This window comes from Coregonus lavaretus, assembly GCF_964263955.1.
Source record: "Coregonus lavaretus genome assembly, chromosome: 37".
NCBI classification, from domain to species: Eukaryota; Metazoa; Chordata; class Actinopteri; order Salmoniformes; family Salmonidae; genus Coregonus; species Coregonus lavaretus.
The window spans coordinates 30,319,790-30,337,348 of NC_140024.1; the positions used below are offsets into that span (position 1 = coordinate 30,319,790).

The following is a 17,559-nucleotide window of genomic DNA, read 5'->3' on the forward strand; positions in this document are numbered from 1 at the left end:
GTCAGTCTCTTCATGTTGATTCTACTCCTTGAGATGTTCTGATGTTGGTTAGAAGGAACGGATCTAACAAATTAACATCTCATGGCATCCAAAATATGTGTACACTGACGGTCATTGGCTGCCTTTACACAGGTAGCCCAATTCTGATATTTTGCCACTAATTGATCTTTTGACCAATCAGATCAGATATTTTGCCAATAATTGGTCAAAAGATCAGAATTGGGCTGCCTGTGTCAACACAGCTATTGTGTAACATATAATTTCTCCTCTTGTCCTCTAGCTGTTTAAATGAAATTACCTCTCACTTTAACAACTTACCAGGGTGGTGTTCATTAGGGCGCAAGTCTAGGTTAGTCCCTTCACTGGTTTAGTCAGTTTTCTTCCGTTTGGTGCCTAATGAACACGACCCAGTCATAGTATGCAGTGTTGGCTTGCCTCTAACCAGTCTCTTTCCACGTCTACAGGTGCTGCTGCTTCTTCAAACGAAAACGGAAGAAGAACACCCCGCGACACAAATGATCAGCGGCACGCCTGGATCGCTCAAAAGTCTTGCTCGATAAGGTTGTGAATCGAGAATATCAATAAAGTCCCATTCAGACCAACGAAGAAGACCACGGGAGAGTGATGAGAGGCGATGTGAACACACACAGACAAGTGTGGCTGTCTGTCGATGGGAATTCCTTTAGAATTTTGTTGTTTTTCCTCCACGATGCTTGGGAATATTTGTTGGGCCCCGTTGTTGCCGGGATTGGGATCTTGGCTTTTGCAATTAGTTTAAGCTTGATTGATGGGCTGGACAATGGAAACACAACGGACTGTCTCTCAGCCTCTTGCTCTTTCATAAACACACACTGAATGTATGGGCGGAAAGATAAATGTCTATGGGAGAATAAAGAAGATGGGACAAGTCCTGGGAGAGGAAAGCTTGTTGGCTACTGACTGACTACATGTAAATAATGGACCAATATCAGTTGGAACTGCCACACCTCTATAAACGGTTTGGACTTCAGTGTAACAATGTCCACATGGTAGCAACCTAGTGGTGTTTCCTCTACACTGCACACTAAGGAGAGAAGAGAGGGAGATGGTGGCTTAAGTGTTGTCTACTGCTACTGTCCAATGCCTTAACCAAACCAGTACCCAACAGAGCCAGGAGAGGGTGACGCAGGAGGCCAGGCTCTCCGTACTGAGAGGATATCTATGGTCCCCTGCTTAATGTAATGATGTAACATACCACCCACCCAATGTGGAGTTCAGTTCCCCACTGGTGGTACAGTATCTATAGAATAGGTGGTTCAGAGATAATGTTGACTAGGGGCAACAGTTTAGGGTTCATTTGGTTGTTTGTCAGTGAACTGTCATGTAAAATTCAGTGCCATGTCAGCTTTGTGCGTTCGATCTCTATCTGCAATGTTCATAACGTTGCAACACACTGTGTAAGCCCCTGGTCTCGTAGAATGATCTCATGTTCTGTCGTTGAGGGAATGCTCTTTCACATTTTCTGCCCCTCTGTTTCCAGTGTATTTGCCCTGTGCTGCAAAGCATCATCTGTGAGACTATTGATGATGATTGATCCCAAATGCCAAGTCCCCAAAAGTCCCAAATGGAAAACCTGGGATTGCCTCATAGGGATATTGAAAAGTACCTGGTGAAAATCTGTGTATATGGTTATTTTATTTTATTCAATATTGCTTTTTGTTTTTCCTTGCAAGTGACATGGAGGATTGCCTTGAACAAACACACTCGACGTCGACACTGTCACCTTGCCTATCCTCTCCACAGCATTAATTCCATAGGAGTGACATTTGGGTTTTATGTAATTATGTCCATTTTTTATTTTATTTTTTAAATATATAGCTAATGTGAATTTCAAATGTGAGCAAATGTATTTTTCTGTTTCAAATAGCCATGAAGTATGTGGACCGGACAGAGGGGGACAAAAAGCTAGAGTTTTGACTGCACTACATTTGTTGACCCACTGATGTTGACCTAATATCTTGCTTTCCCCGTACTGTATTGATTGATGTGCTTACTATACTTAATTGTAGCGGCCTTCTGTGCTAGGTCTGTTCTTACATACACTTAACCAATTCCGGCATTAACCCCCCCCCCCCCCCCCCTTTAACCCCCGTGCCATGACATGTGTAAACCCACGCAGACATACACACCCTAGACATTTAATGTATGATGTGATGTCACCTCCTGGTGGGGTGCTGGATGCTGATGTCCTGTTGACCATGGTTGTGTTCAGTAGGGCACACTGTTGCCAAACGTTTTGCAACTGTAATCAAAAAAAGCTGTGTTATTGTACTAGGTCAGGTAGTACCTCTCCGTTTGGGAAACGTTTTTCTCCCTGCTGAACATGACCCAGGTTGGTCGTCCCATATGGAGGCACAATGCCTGAGGGGATGCCAACCGGCTCAACAGACCTCTATGAGCAGGCATGCTTGTATGTGCATAATTATATTGTATATTCTTTCTTTTTTTTTTTTTTTTTTTCCCCCGTTGTGACTTGAGCTAGTTCCTCTGGGGTCTAAGTTATTGTGTTGAGAATACTTGAATGTGATAAATCTATTGGACTTCTTCTGTTGTCTTTTCCGTTTTATAGGTCAGTACGTTATTCCTCTGAGATGGCTTTGAGAGCATAACTGGTGAGGAAAAGGCTTTTTGAATGACCGGTATTCCTCATAGTGCCTCTTGACTGGGTGTTTGAGGGAGGGAGTTGGCATTGCGGTCTAGCTTGCCTCTGTTGGATGTCTGTGGGTGACTGGTTTAGCCTAGGGTTGGATTGGCACTCCGTCATTCAGGGACATCAGTAACTGCTGCACAACAGGGTCTAGATTTCAGATCAAGTATGTCAGCAGAATGGCTCCACCTGCTGGGTGTATGTAGGCTTTTCTGTCAGACTTCAAACCAGTGTTGCTCAGCCCAGCACTGACACCTCATTCAGCCAATCACCAAATCCTTGAATATTGGAATCATTGCGTGTTAGTGCAGGGCTAGAACAAGAATGTGCATCCTCTGGGTGTCTCCTGGGGATGTATTGATAAACACTACTTTTAATAGACTAGCCATCACAGTTATACTGTGACATACCAGTTCACTTTGAAAGTATAAAGTATTGTTGAATCTAGTGAGACAGACATCCAGAGAATGGCCTTGAATGGTCCTTCTGTTCCTAATGCCGTCCTACTGACTACTATCCACCGCCTTCACCAGTGCCAGGAAAATGTCAACTGCAACTCTGATCGAATTCCACCTCGTGCCCCACTGCCATTTTATATATTTTTCACCCACCTGTAATGTTGAAAGAGACCATTGAGGTTTGAAACTAGCGATTTAAAGTCCTATATTGTGTTCTTGAGGTGGCTGAGAGTAATAACATAATTTGGAACATAATTATTGAACCACTTGTCAATTAATCATTTTTAAAAATTAACTTTCACTCCTCAACCATATATTTCCATTTCAGTCGACCATTTTATTTTGGAGTGGAACGTCACTTTGTATACTTTGATACATCTGTATCCTACCGTCAACAGTGGTCTTAATGCAGGTGTTGTATCACTGTTTAAATTCATTTCCTTCCTGCAATTTTGGCTTTAACAGCTGATAGACATTTTTACATTTACATTTACATCATTTAGCAGACGCTCTTATCCAGAGCGACTTACAAATTATGAGTACTACAAATTGATATGTGCATTCTAGTTTCCTCAAGACTTGCCTTTCCACAGCCTGTCTAGAATGAGGAATATTTGCTGTATTGTGTATTTGCATGGCTTATCTGGAGCAGATGTCTACCTGTTAAATGGCAAGGCTTCCTGGAGTGGACGTATGAAGCTAAGCACCCGTACAAAGTTATTCTCTCTGGTCAAAATCGAGCTCTAATAAGGCCTCCCATTTGTTTGACTTGATAAAGTCCTCCCCAGAGCACATTCCAATTTCAGTTGTCATTCCTTATACAGTACTACTACACCTTGCCTGTCAGTCAGAGCTCATTGCTTTCAATTGACTTCAGTGTCTTGTGTTGTTCATCATTTTTATTTCCTGCATGTGTCAAAATGGCATGTAAATCCTTATAGCAGCATAGAGGAAAATGAATGGAAAGAGATGACTGGTCTTTTTTGGGGGGGTTCTCTGGCACTTTCTTCCTGTCGCTGTACTGTAGAGTTGTCTTGGGTTGGCTGTATAATATGTCTGGTGTGACACATGACTGCAATGTTTTAATTATTTTACATTTTACATTCACCATTATAGTTTTTTGTCAGTTGGATTATTTTAAAGAAAATAAAGACGTTTTTCTTTCAAACTGTGGAAAGTAGAATTGTACAGTACCACGAGTTTATCCCCCTACTCTTGCTCTGGCAATTGTTTTCAAAGCTATGATTTAAGAAATTAATCCTACAACTGTATTATGAAAATTATTGTGTTGAAATATGAATGTTACTTCAAATGTATTTGAATGGTTTAACCTAGTTAAGGGCTTCATGAATGAAGGACCCATCTTTTGATTTCTTTATTTTATTATAATTTAATTTTTTTAAGTACAGAAAGATAAATGACCAGACTCTTTATCTTAAAGGCCTATTTTCCTGGGGATTCGTGTGAGACGTCACATATATCCTTACAAATTCACTTTTTATTCCCTCCACGCTTAAAGGGGAAACTCAAGTTTGCACCCTTTTTTAAAAATGTAAAACAAATAAAAAAATCTCTCTTAACCTTTTCTTGTGAGTATGGGTCGGTTTTTGTTCCAGGGCATTCCAGTACACAGTGTCACATTTACATTCTAATGAGCCATCTTAGAATTGCTGAGAAAGCATGTCACCCATGGAAAATTCTATTTTTATGGTCATACCATCCTCTCAGGTCACATTCAACCAATGGGAGAATCTCAATTGGATACTCCTTGCATCCTCTATCCTCGCCTCCTCAAAACCCATTGGATGAGAAAGCCAGAGGTCCCCCCGCCCCCCCCCCCCCCCCTCTGACTTTCTCCAATGGCGTTTGAGAAGGAGGCAGAGAAAGTGGTCTAGGAGTATGCAATTGAATCTCCCCTATGACTTTTCCCTGCTAGGCTGCAGCTGCACTGCTTCTTGGGCCCATACCCTTGATCATACATTACTACTAAGTTGTATAATTTAATACTATACACTTTTGCAACAGTTCCTGTAATGTCATGCTATGTAGACCTACACGTGAGAAAACAGCCTTATGTGTGATGCACCTAATTATCAAGGGTAGACAAAATGCTGAACATAATGTATAGCCTACTTCTTCCACACCAATAAGAATACATTGTTACACTGGATCAGTACATTTTGTATGAAATTCAATGCACAAAATGTTTTTAGTGTGTCGAAGGTAGCCATCAACCAGTAGTGGGCAGTGTTGCAAAGCTACGAAAACAAATGTCTGCAGTATTTTCTTCCTGCTTCGCAAATAAATTTCCGGTCACAACCTCCCCAGTTCTTTTCCGCCAGCCCAAGCCAACATGGTGGGTATTTGACAAAATTGAATACATCACAATCTGTTTCAATCCTTGTCTCTTATCAGTTCCAAACACGTCTACAAACATGTCAAATGTTAATTAAAATACGATACATTTTCACAAATATTTATTTGGGATTTGTTGCATTTTATTTACCAGTTTCTTGTGTCGTTTCTCTAGCTATGTTGTGAATGTAGCCAGCTAGCTTACCCGTAGCTAGCACAAGATCTTTCAATCTAGTCTGCTACACTGGTCTGCTAGCGAGCTGACCACTATCTATATAAACTAGCGGGCTAGTTGCATTTACGGGTCGTGTAGTAAGTAGTTCAGCTGTCTAGCGTCTGGTAAGAATGACTTGTTAGCTGGATATAGCTATGGTTGTTTAGCTAGTTATGTTATTAGCTAACTAGCTGCTTACCTAGCTATCTTGCCATCCATACCAGTGTAGTTAACTAAAGTTATTTTATATCTTCTGGTCAATCGTCTTGTGGTGGTCTGCTAGCCAGCCAGGAATTAATGGTTGATGTAAAAGTTACTTGTCACTCAAGGAGTTCTAGCTAGCTATCTACGGTCAAGACGAAACAGTTGGCACTATGCATCTAGCTAGCTATGCATATTCTGTTTAATATTGTTCCAGGAGTTGTGCTTGCAGGGCTAGTTTGCATTAAGCTACCAGTTGTCAGTGGTTAAAACAATTCCAAGTGAACATGAAGAATTGCAGTGATGTTGTGTAGTAGTTACAGATATGTGAGTGAATGTTAGCAATTAAAGGTATTGTCTCAAGAAACTGGTGTGGTTCTGTCATTAACAAGCTGATGATCTTCCCAACAGGGACGAGTCAGGACAAAGACGGTGAAAAAGGCCGCCAGGGTCATCATTGAGAAGTACTACACCCGGCTGGGCAGTGACTTCCACGTCAACAAGAGGGTGTGTGAGGAGATAGCCATCATCCCCAGCAAGAAGCTGCGCAACAAGATCTCTGGGTGAGTGAATGCTCCGATACAAGCTTGTGTCACTTTCAGGCTTCAGACCACCAATGCCACTTTCACATGATCATGCCGACCCAAATCATACTGTGCTCCCTCAGATATTTTCTAACACATTGTAGTTTCCAGCACGGTTCCAGCATCTGTGGCGTGTCTGTAACCAGGCCAGTGCAGTACAGCTAGGCTCAGTACTTTTAGAAGGGTGCAAGTCTGACCAAATGAAGGCTTACTATCTTGTGGCTTCAAGGAGCTTGTGTTGCAGGCTGCTTAGCTCCACGTCCAACAGCCTTGTCTTAAAACAGGGGCCTTTTTTGCTTTGGCTTACAGACAGAATAATGTAGAGAAAGGGTAGACCTACGTCTAGCAGCTGCTATTCTTGGTTCAGTTGGTTGGAGCTGGAGCATGACGCTGGCAATGTCAAGGTTGTGGATTCAGTTCCTGCATGGATATCTTATTCATAATATGATTGTGGTGAACTGCTTTGAAGAACTCTTTGTAATAGATGTGTTGTGTTCCTGTATGTTTGTGCACATCTGTTTTTCAGTTGTTTTAAGATGTTATAAGAACAGTGCTATTATTTGAAGGAATACTATTGGCTCAGTAGTTGAACACTTGTGCTCAGTTCATTCTCAATGATAGTTGACCTCTAGTCTCCATGTCGAAGTCAGAGATATTTGGCCTGACTGTAGACAAGTGGTGTTGCAATATTGGGCTTGTTGCACGTTTAATAATTGTCTGATCCCAATGTAGGTTATTTGCTTCCTGAGCCATCATGCAGAAATTGGCCTTTTTCTTGTTGCAAATATACAAGTAGGTAAAAGCCTTTCTGATTGAAGTCCTATTATGATTATCTGAGTGTTTGTGGCGTTGTTTTGTTTGTTTTTCTCAAATGAACCCAGCCTGCTTCTGGGGTGAGGTTGTCTTGGTAACGTGAGGCCCTGTGCCTCATTCATCATCTGCTTGAGAACTGTCCCTGTACAGTAGGTGTAGGCCTAGTTGTTCTTGACCATAGTCCGTGATCTTTGCCACTTACCAATAAAAGGGATTGGAAAGAGACGCTCAAATTGTAGTGTCTGTTGGTGCGCGCTTGGGCTGTGTTTAGACAGGCAGCCCAATTCTGATCATTTTGCCACTAATTGGTCTTTTGACCAATCACATCAGATCGTTTCACGTCAGATATTTTTCAAAGCTGGTCTGATTGGTCAAAAGACCAATTGGTGGACAAAAAAAGATCAGAATTGGGCTGCCTGTCTAAACACAGCCTTAGCCTTTTCTCAGTGACTTGTATAGAACAGGGAAACAAACTAGTGGAGGGTCCCGTGTAGCTCAGTTGGTAGAGCATGGCGCTTGCAACGCCAGGGTTGTGGGTTCGATTCCCACGGGGGACCATGCACTCACTAACTGTAAGTCGCTCTGGTTAAGAGCGTCTGCTAAATGACTAAAATGTAAATGTATACAAATCCAGCTGTCTGTGACCCCAAGCAGCGGAGCTATGTGAGGCACTGTTGAAATTCCCCCTCTTTAGCTCAAGTCAGTTAATTGTCATAGAGTTAAAGAATACAATGTCAGTTAACCGCTGCAAGGCCTCCCTGTCTAATCAAACATCATGAAACATGTTCAGGTTGTTTTACGGACTCGATCTTAGTTATGTCACTCGTCTGTCATGTCTCTCCTCTTAGAGAAGACCTCTAGAATGACACCATTTATTCTCCCGCAACCTTTTCCCTCTCACTCACTCATCCCCATGGTGCTGGCACATGAGGCAGCACCACTACTTCTCAAACTACTAGCACCCAAAATCAATGGTGGGGCAGTCTTACCTTAGCCGCCCACTGTGGGTGCAGGCTTTTGCTACAGCCAAGCAGTGACACACCTGCTTCTACCAATCGGAAACCTTGGTTGAAAACTATGATTTAGGGGATTTCTAGAATCAGGTTTCTTATTGTTTAGAAGGCCAGGATGAAAGAGAGCCCTAAATCCAAGCACTAGTTTACTGACCTCAGTCTACTCTATACTGCTCTGTTCTAAGTACCCATCTGTGTACACCCCCAGGTGCTTATCTCTGTCGTTGTTGCACACAACCGACTGCAAAATCACCAGGAAATCAGCTCAGTGATTTTTTTTCATGTAGGAAATCTTTTCCCAAGTATTCCCACGCATAAATAGAGGCATATGTGAGCCCAAATCGCACTGTATCGTCTGTGTACAATACCCCTGTTGTGTTCTGTATTCTCCACTTATGTCCCATGTGTCCCTCAGGTATGTGACCCATCTGATGAAGCGTATCCAGAGGGGCCCTGTCAGAGGCATCTCCATCAAGCTGCAGGAGGAGGAGAGGGAGAGGAGGGACAACTACGTCCCAGAGGTCAGTGGGGTTCCTCAATCATTTACCTCTGAGCCATGCATTTAGAGAGTTGGGACGTTGAGGTTTCTGCATGATGATGCATTTACATGACACCACAACATTCAACGGCAGCCATGTTAGCCCCCGCTTTAATACAATGACATGGGGGATGTTTAAACAATGCTATGGAACTGAATTAGAACAGTTGGCCCAACTCTCTAAATACAGTGACTTTGGAAAGTATGTTACAGCCTTGTTCTAAAATGTATTTTTAAAATGTACATCCCTTAGCAATCTACAGACAATACCCCATAATGACAAAGCGAAAACAGGTTTTTAGGAATGTTTGCAAATGTATTAAAAATAAAAAACAGATACCTTATTTACGTATGTATTCAGACCCTTTGCTATGAGATTCAAATTGAGCTCAGGTGCATCCTGTTTCCATTGATCATCCTTTAGATGTTTCTACAACTTGATTGGAGTCCACCTGTGGTAAATTCAATTGATTGGACATTATTTGGAATGCTCACACCTGTCTATATAAGGTCCCACAGTTGACAGTGCATGTCAGAGCAAAAACCAAGCCATGAGGTCGAAGGAATTGTCGGTAGAGCTCTGAGACAGCATTGTGTCGAGGCACAGATTTGGGGAAGGGTACCAAAAAATGTCTGCAGCATTCAAGGTCCACAGTGGCCTCCATCATTCTTAAATGGAAGTAGCTTGGAACCACCAAGACTCTTCCTAGAGCTGGCCGCCCGGCCAAACTGAGCAATCGGGGGAGAAGGGTCTTGGTCAGGGAAGTGACCAAGAACCTGATGGTCACTCTGACAGAGCTCTAGAGTTCCTCTGTGGAGATGGGAGAACCTTCCAGAAGGACAACCATCTCTGCAGCACTCCACCAATCAGGCCTTAATGGTAGAGTGGCCAGATGGAAGTCACTCTTCAGTAAAAGACACATGACAGCCCGCTTGGTGTTTTCCAAAAGGCACCTAAAGACTCTCAGACCATGAGAAACAAGATTCTCTGGTCTGATGAAACCAAGATTAAACTCTTTGGCCTGAATGCCAAGCTTCACGTCTCGAGGAAACCTGGCACCATCCCTATGGTGAAGCATGGTGGTGGCAGCATCATGCTGTGGGGATGTTTTTCAGCAGCAGGGACTGGGAGACTAGTCAAGATTGAGGCAAATATGAACGGAGCAAAGTACAGAGAGATCCTTGATGAAAACCTGCTCCAGAGCGCTCAGGTCCTCAGACTGGGGCGACGGTTCACCTTCCAACAGGACAACGACTCTAAGCACATAAATTAGCAAACATTTCTAAAAAACTGTTTTTGCTTTGTCATTATGGGGTATTGTGTGTAGATTGATGAGGGGAAAAAACTATTTAATCAATTTTAGAATAAGGCAGTAATGTAACAAAATGTGGAAAAAGTCAAGGGGTCTGAATACTTTACGAAGGCACTGTATATGTCTCAGGTTTACCTTGCAGTTTGGTCCTTCATCTTGCGTCAGATAACTTGAGAAATGTCCTTGCTGATTGTGATGATATCTATAAGGTTGTAATTTGGTGCATACCTGTATCGAAAGTGGCTGTGGCATGGTTGTTGCCAGGTCATTGATAATGCAGGAAGATAGAACTGACAGATTTTCCCTGTGTTTGTCGGGCTGTCTATCCCTCTCAAACCCTGTATCTTTCAGACACTCATTATACTCGGGTCTGTCTTGAGAACACTCACTACTGATAGGTTCCTATGAGATCCACTGTAAAGCTGATGGTCTTTGTTTGTGTCTGTAGGTGTCTGCTCTGGACCAGGAGATCATCGAGGTGGATCCCGACACCAAAGAGATGCTGAAGCTGCTGGTAAGTTCTAAACCTCACTTCTCAGATATCACTGCCTACCTACAGTCTTAGTCTAAACGTGACGTTTTCTTGTTACAACATGCACGATTTTTCATACTGTACTTTTTAATCTCTATTGTATTGCTGTTTGTTTCTGTTACTCTTTGCCAGTGCTTGTGGATTGAGTACTCTGACCTCATCCGGCAACAATGTAGCCTATCTCACACTGGCCATTACTTAACAGAGCAGACCATTTATACAACATATGTTTATTATGCCAAGCCCCCACCGTACGAGTTTGGAGCGATAGTGGCACAATTCACGTGTTGCAGACGATCTTTAATGATCTTTAGATTGGTTATGAAAACCAGGAGCTCATTAGTCGCACTGTGTGGCAGGGTCCATACTATTTACTGCAAGCTCGAATGCACGCATACACACACACACACACACACTGGGCTGGTCATAGTGATTAGGGCAGTATTTGTCTGTTCCTGCTGTGTGAACACCACTACAAGGGAGATTTCACAAGATCGTCTGTGGCCAATAGAAATGCACATTTAGATATGATAATTGTATCTGATGTCTATCAGATTTAGATATACTTTTTCACGCTGTAGTTTTGATGTAGTGAACTACTTTAAACACTTTCTCTGATAGTTAATTCTCTTATAGTTTATCTTATATTGCTCTGTATTACAGTAGCTTTACTGTAGCTCAACTTCTTCTGCTGTGAAGGAATTGGTAGCTTGGTAAACTACATTTTTACAGTAGCTTCCCCAACACTGAGTGCAAGTAGAGCACTGGAAAGCTTTCCCGTCTTTGCTGGGCACAGTCAGTGTTACCTTCCTATGATGGGCCTCAGAATGTCTGTATTTGGGGTGAATGTAATGCTCATTAGAGCTAGATGAGGAATTGTTTGACTAATTATTTCATTCTTTCCTCTGTTAGGACTTCGGCAGCCTGTCCAACCTGCAGGTCACCCAACCTACCGTTGGCATGAACTTCAAAACACCCAGGGGAGTGTAAACGCGTTTCATATATCTCTGTCAATAAAGAGAAGTTGAAAGGAAACACTGTGGCGTCTCTTCTGCGAGGTCACACTATGCAACATCTTAACCGGCGATAGCAGACACTCGCATAGCGAATCTCCCGTGTGGCTCTGTTGGTAGAGCGTGGCACTTGCAATGCCAGGATTGTGGGTTCGATTCCCACGCGGGACCAGAACACTCTGGATAAGTGTCTGCTAAATGACTAAAATATAAATAAAGCAGATGTTTTGGAGGTGTCGGAGGTAGAACTGCGTTGGAGCCGTCAAATCGGTGAGCAGCTGCTCTTGCAATCATTGTCACGAAGCCACACCTGCCCCACACTCGTTAGAAGTTCAGAACGAGAAAGTGATATAGCAATAATTGCGCTCAAATTGAAAAATGATGATTTTGAGCATCCTAAATAATCGAGGTGTAGATTATCGATGCAGCTAATAGTAATGTCTGCTTTAGGTATAATGCCAGGGGCTGCTGTGGATTTGACCACTCTAAAGCAGTTCCACTTCCCGACAACGCCAAAACAACCGCTATGCGGATGTCGGCTAAAGGGGATGTGATTGAATAGAGTCCCAGGGTCAGGATGCAATCCGATTGTGGATAATTGCAGCTTTTATAGACTATTTCCGATTGAGCCGACCTATGCAGCGTTTACCGTGAACGTGGGTACATTAACTAAAAGCTGCAATGCCTATAACCCGTGATCGGATTGAATAATATATACATGTTAATAGTATCTTCTGATTACAATTGTCGCATCTTTTAACTAAATGCAATCTATTAGCTTCCAAAATATGTGTGTATATATAGCTGTCCGATAACACGTTCTGATGGAATGACTCATCCTGCATATTGGTGTATTGAGTGAATGTTCCTTTCTAAACATAGCAATGTGAATGCAAAGAGGACTCTGACCTAAAAAAAAAAAGAGGGGAAGTGAACTGGCAAAAGAGTTGTCCTCATTCAAAGGCTAGGGCAGTGTGAATAGAGAGAACAGTTATTTTGCTATTCCCCCCCCCCCCCCAGTAATTACACCTGAAGTTACTTTACAAGTAGCCAAATCCTATGTAACACTTATCAATGACGTACCTAGGCAAACATTACATATACTATGCTTTGTACCAGGGTGTTTTCTCTTTAACACACCTATGACCCAGAAGCCTCATTTATAACTGTTGCTAACATGTCCTGATCTTGTCCACATCGGATTGTACCCACATTTCCAGACATTTGTCTACAAATTGTAGTAAAATGTATTTTATCCGTCCGCATTGTGAACACATTTCCTGGTCCCTCCATGTATCCAAATTGACCGATTTTCAAAATAAAATGTATTTTGAGACATATTGATGCCATAAGTCAACCGTGCCAACATTCAATGATTTAAGGCTGGTATGACTTGTTTCACTGCCAAGATCCATACACATTCGTAAAGATATCCAGACAAAGCGTGCCCGACTACCTCCGGAGGTGGTCAGGAAGCTCTGATCAATTATATGACAGTCTTTTAATCTTCTACACCGGTCTAAAAATGTGGGCACAATCCGAATGTGGACAAGATCAGAACACATTAGCACCAGATATACAGTGGGGGAAAAAAGTATTTAGTCAGCCACCAATTGCGCAAGTTCTCCCACTTAAAAAGATGAGAGAGGCCTGTAATTTTCATCATAGGTACACGTCAACTATGACAGACAAAATGAGATTTTTTTTCCCCGAAAATCACATTGTAGGATTTTTTATGAATTTATTTGCAAATTATGGTGGAAAATAAGTATTTGGTCAATAACAAAAGTTTCTCAATACTTTGTTATATACCCTTTGTTGGCAATGACACAGGTCAAACGTTTTCTGTAAGTCTTCACAAGGTTTTCACACACTGTTGCTGGTATTTTGGCCCATTCCTCCATGCAGATCTCCTCTAGAGCAGTGATGTTTTGGGGCTGTCGCTGGGCAACACGGACTTTCAACTCCCTCCAAAGATTTTCTATGGGGTTGAGATCTGGAGACTGGCTAGGCCACTCCAGGACCTTGAAATGCTTCTTACGAAGCCACTCCTTCGTTGCCCGGGCGGTGTGTTTGGGATCATTGTTATGCTGAAAGACCCAGCCACGTTTCATCTTCAATGACCTTGCTGATGGAAGGAGGTTTTCACTCAAAATCTCACGATACATGGCCCCATTCATTCTTTCCTTTACACAGATCAGTCGTCCTGGTCCCTTTGCAGAAAAACAGCCCCAAAGCATGATGTTTCCACCCCCATGCTTCACAGTAGGTATGGTGTTATTTGGATGCAACTCAGCATTCTTTGTCCTCCAAACACGACGAGTTGAGTTTTTACCAAAAGGTTATATTTTGGTTTCATCTGACCATATGACATTCTCCCAATCCTCTTCTGGATCATCCAAATGCACTCTAGCAAACTTCAGACGGGCCTGGACATGTACTGGCTTAAGCAGGGGGACACGTCTGGCACTGCAGGATTTGAGTCCCTGGCGGCGTAGTGTGTTACTGATGGTAGGCTTTGTTACTTTGGTCCCAGCTCTCTGCAGGTCATTCACTAGGTCCCCCCGTGTGGTTCTGGGATTTTTGCTCACCGTTCTTGTGATCATTTTGACCCCACGGGGTGAGATCTTGCGTGGAGCCCCAGATCGAGGGAGATTATCAGTGGTCTTGTATGTCTTCCATTTCCTAATAATTGCTCCCACAGTTGATTTCTTCAAACCAAGCTGCTTACCTATTGCAGATTCAGTCTTCCCAGCCTGGTGCAGGTCTACAATTTTGTTTCTGGTGTCCTTTGACAGCTCTTTGGTCTTGGCCATAGTGGAGTTTGGAGTGTGACTGTTTGAGGTTGTGGATAGGTGTCTTTTATACTGATAACAAGTTCAAACAGGTGCCATTAATACAGGTAATGAGTGGAGGACAGAGGAGCCTCTTAAAGAAGAAGTTACAGGTCTGTGAGAGCCAGAAATCTTCCTTGTTTGTAGGTGACCAAATACTTATTTTACACCATAATTTGCAAATAAATTCATTAAAAAATCCTACAATGTGATATTCTGGATTTTCTTTCTCATTTTGTCTGTCATAGTTGACGTGTACCTATGATGAAAATTACAGGCCTCTCTCATCTTTTTAAGTGGGAGAACTTGCACAATTGGTGGCTGACTAAATACTTTTTTTCCCCACTGTAAATGGGGATAGTGTGTCAAGTATGCCCCTTTTGGGACAAGTGCTAGTTACAACATTGAGGAAAGATTGAGATTTTGGCTTGTGTTCTAGTTGGTATCCATTTCAGCAACTTGTAACGAATGATGTGCCTTCAGACTTATTCCACATTTTGTTACAGCCTGAATTCTAAATCAATTAAATCAATTTATTTTTTCTCACCCATCTACCCACAATACCTCATAATGACAAAGTGAAAACATGTTTTTAGAAATGTTTGCAAATTTATTGAAAATGAAATACAATTTACGTAAGTATTCACACCCCTTTGCTCTGACACTCTAAATTGAGCATCCAATTTCCTTTGATCATCCTTGAGATGTCACCACAACTTGGAGTCTCCCTTGGACTTGATTTAGAAAGAAACGCCTGTCTGTACAGTACAAGGTCCCACAGTTGACAGTGCATGTCAGAGCAGAAACTATACCATGAAGTCCAAGGAACTGTCCGTAGATCTGAGAGAATTGTGATGAGACATATTTGGGGAAGGGTATAAAACTATTATTTCTAGAGTGTTGAACGTTTCCAAGAACAGTGTTCTACATCATTGGGAAATTGAAAAAAATATGGAACTACCCAGCCTTCCTAGAGCTGGCCTTCTAACCAAACTGAGCAACCAGGCAAGGATCTTTGTCAGGGAGGTGACCAAGAACCCAATGACAAAACTACAGCGTTCCTTGGCTGAGATGGGAGAACATGCCAGAAGGACAAGTCTTTACAGCACTTCACCAATCTGGGCTTTATGGGGGAGTGGCCAGACAAGCCACTCCTGAGAAAAAGGCACATGACCACACGCCTGGAGTTTGCAAAAAGGCACGTGAAAGACAGATCATAAGGCAAAAGACTGGTCTGAGATTATTTAACGCTTTGGCCTCAATTCAAAGAGCCATGTCTGGAGAAAACCAGGCACAGCTCCAGTGGCGTGTATTAATGGATGCCAAGGGAAGCCAGGCTTCCCAAAAAAATTGACCAATAAAAACAGAATTTATTTCGTAGCTCCGTTTCATAATTTGCCTTCAGTTCGCAAGAGGCTGAATGTATCACACAGGAGGAAAGCATCAGAGCGCGCGAAACAGCGCCGTTCTGTCTCTCTAGGTGTAGGCCATCTATCTGATGCGGTCTGGTCCAAACGAGTATGACATTGTTGCCGCCCGTAACATTGAAGGCAAGCCAGCAAGGATCTGGCCTCCCGTGACAAAAACAGTATTTAAAAAATGACCCAATCAGCATTGAGCTCAACTGTGAATGGTCCTGGCGCACCCAAAAAAAAAAAGGTGTCAAGGGAAGCCAGCTTGGATTTGGCATCAAATCCCATTGAGAGCATACATCATTGACATAAATAATTAAATTGTTGCATCTTGTTGTGTTGTCCTCCGGTGGCTAGCTAGCTAAAATTGGCCCTTTCCTAAATTAGCCATGGATGGAGATAGGGATTTGGACTTGCGGTTTTACTTAATTCTCCGTACTGGCCAATGATTATAACTGCGATTCTGATCCAACCATTAATTCAGAAATTGTTTTGCCTATGGCCTGAGAGGATGGAAGTTCAATATGTAGCTAGATGTAGAAGGCTAATGTTAACTAGCTAACATTGCCCATGAATGAATGAAAGTTAGGCGAGCAATCATTTTAGCCAGGTAGCCTACGACAACAAAAAATAAGCGTGTATTATATGACAGTGATAGACCGAGGATGGCATTTTTCTACAAGTAGGGTGAGTCATGTTTTTCTGCTTGCACGAACACAGAACCATCGACAGCCACATATTTAGCTTACGTTGATTGGACTAAATTTTTTGGCATATTTTAGTTGTCACTGTTAGACTAAGCAGAGGTGCTGGAATGGTGGAGGCGGCTCCTGTTTTCTTTGCGACTTGCGGTAACTGTGGTCCGAAGATGTCAGAAACATTAACTTGCTTGACCATGCAACTGTCTGTTACTGTACATGCTTTGTGGACTTCACTGGACAAAGGTTGCTATCCGGTGTGATTAAACAAAGGTTAATCGAATTTATTCTGCCACTGTCTTATTGTCTCGGCTTTTAGGCTTATGCATCACGGTCGCAAGGCATATGAACTAACAGGTTATATAGCAAATGCAATTATCACAACACATAGGTTGTTATATGGCTTTTTGGGGGGTGGGAAGGGGGGCTTGGCTTCCCCTTGATTCCACACACCGCTACTGCACAGCTCATCACCCGTCTAACAGCATCCCTACCTTGAAGCATGGTGGTGGCAGCGTCATGCTAGGGGGAGGCTTTTCTGCAGCAGAGACTGGTACGGCTAAAGGGAACAATTAATGAGCCAAATCCTTGATGTGAACGTACAAAAATAACTATAAACATATTTTCTAAGTCATTATGGGGTGGTTTGTAGACCGGTGAGAATCTATTTAACCTATTTTTAATTCAGGCTGTAACTAAATGTGGAATAAGGGGTAAGTACACTTTCTGAAGGCAATCATTGTTACCTCAAATTTCAGATCATCCCCAGCTGTTTCATGATGTAAGTAGCGTAACAATGAGTCATCACAAGCCACATTTTAAAAAACGACCCATCTTTAAATCCACTTAATTTCTAAGGTAACGTCACACAAGCGCGATGCACAAATTCATGGAA

At 42.5% G+C, this 17,559-nt stretch overlaps 2 protein-coding genes across 3 annotated transcripts in view; both read left to right on the forward strand.

The window, feature by feature from the left end:
• LOC311111860 (casein kinase I) overlaps positions 1-4,729 on the forward strand; it is a 49,448-nt gene extending 44,719 nt beyond the window's left edge. For both annotated transcript variants that reach the window (XM_084154766.1, XM_084154767.1), the window contains one exon: positions 465-4,729. In XM_084154766.1, the coding sequence (XP_084010892.1) occupies positions 465-519 (55 nt within the window). In that variant the 3' untranslated portion in view covers positions 520-4,729. The remainder of the gene's footprint in view (positions 1-464) is intronic.
• A 730-nt stretch (positions 4,730-5,459) lies between these two features.
• Positions 5,460-11,742, forward strand: LOC311111862 (small ribosomal subunit protein eS17-like). Its single transcript, XM_084154769.1, has 5 exons — positions 5,460-5,500; positions 6,326-6,477; positions 8,740-8,845; positions 10,624-10,689; positions 11,620-11,742. Exons 1-5 carry the CDS (start codon positions 5,498-5,500, stop codon positions 11,695-11,697), a joined length of 405 nt encoding a protein of 134 aa, XP_084010895.1. The 5' UTR covers positions 5,460-5,497; the 3' UTR covers positions 11,698-11,742.
• Positions 11,743-17,559: the final 5,817 nt, after the last annotated feature.

Coding starts and splice junctions, on each gene's coding strand:
- LOC311111862 (XM_084154769.1), top strand. Junction 8,846..10,623: donor GGGACAACTACGTCCCAGAG/GTCAGTGGGGTT, acceptor TTGTGTCTGTAG/GTGTCTGCTCTGGACCAGGA. Junction 10,690..11,619: donor AAGAGATGCTGAAGCTGCTG/GTAAGTTCTAAA, acceptor TTCCTCTGTTAG/GACTTCGGCAGCCTGTCCAA.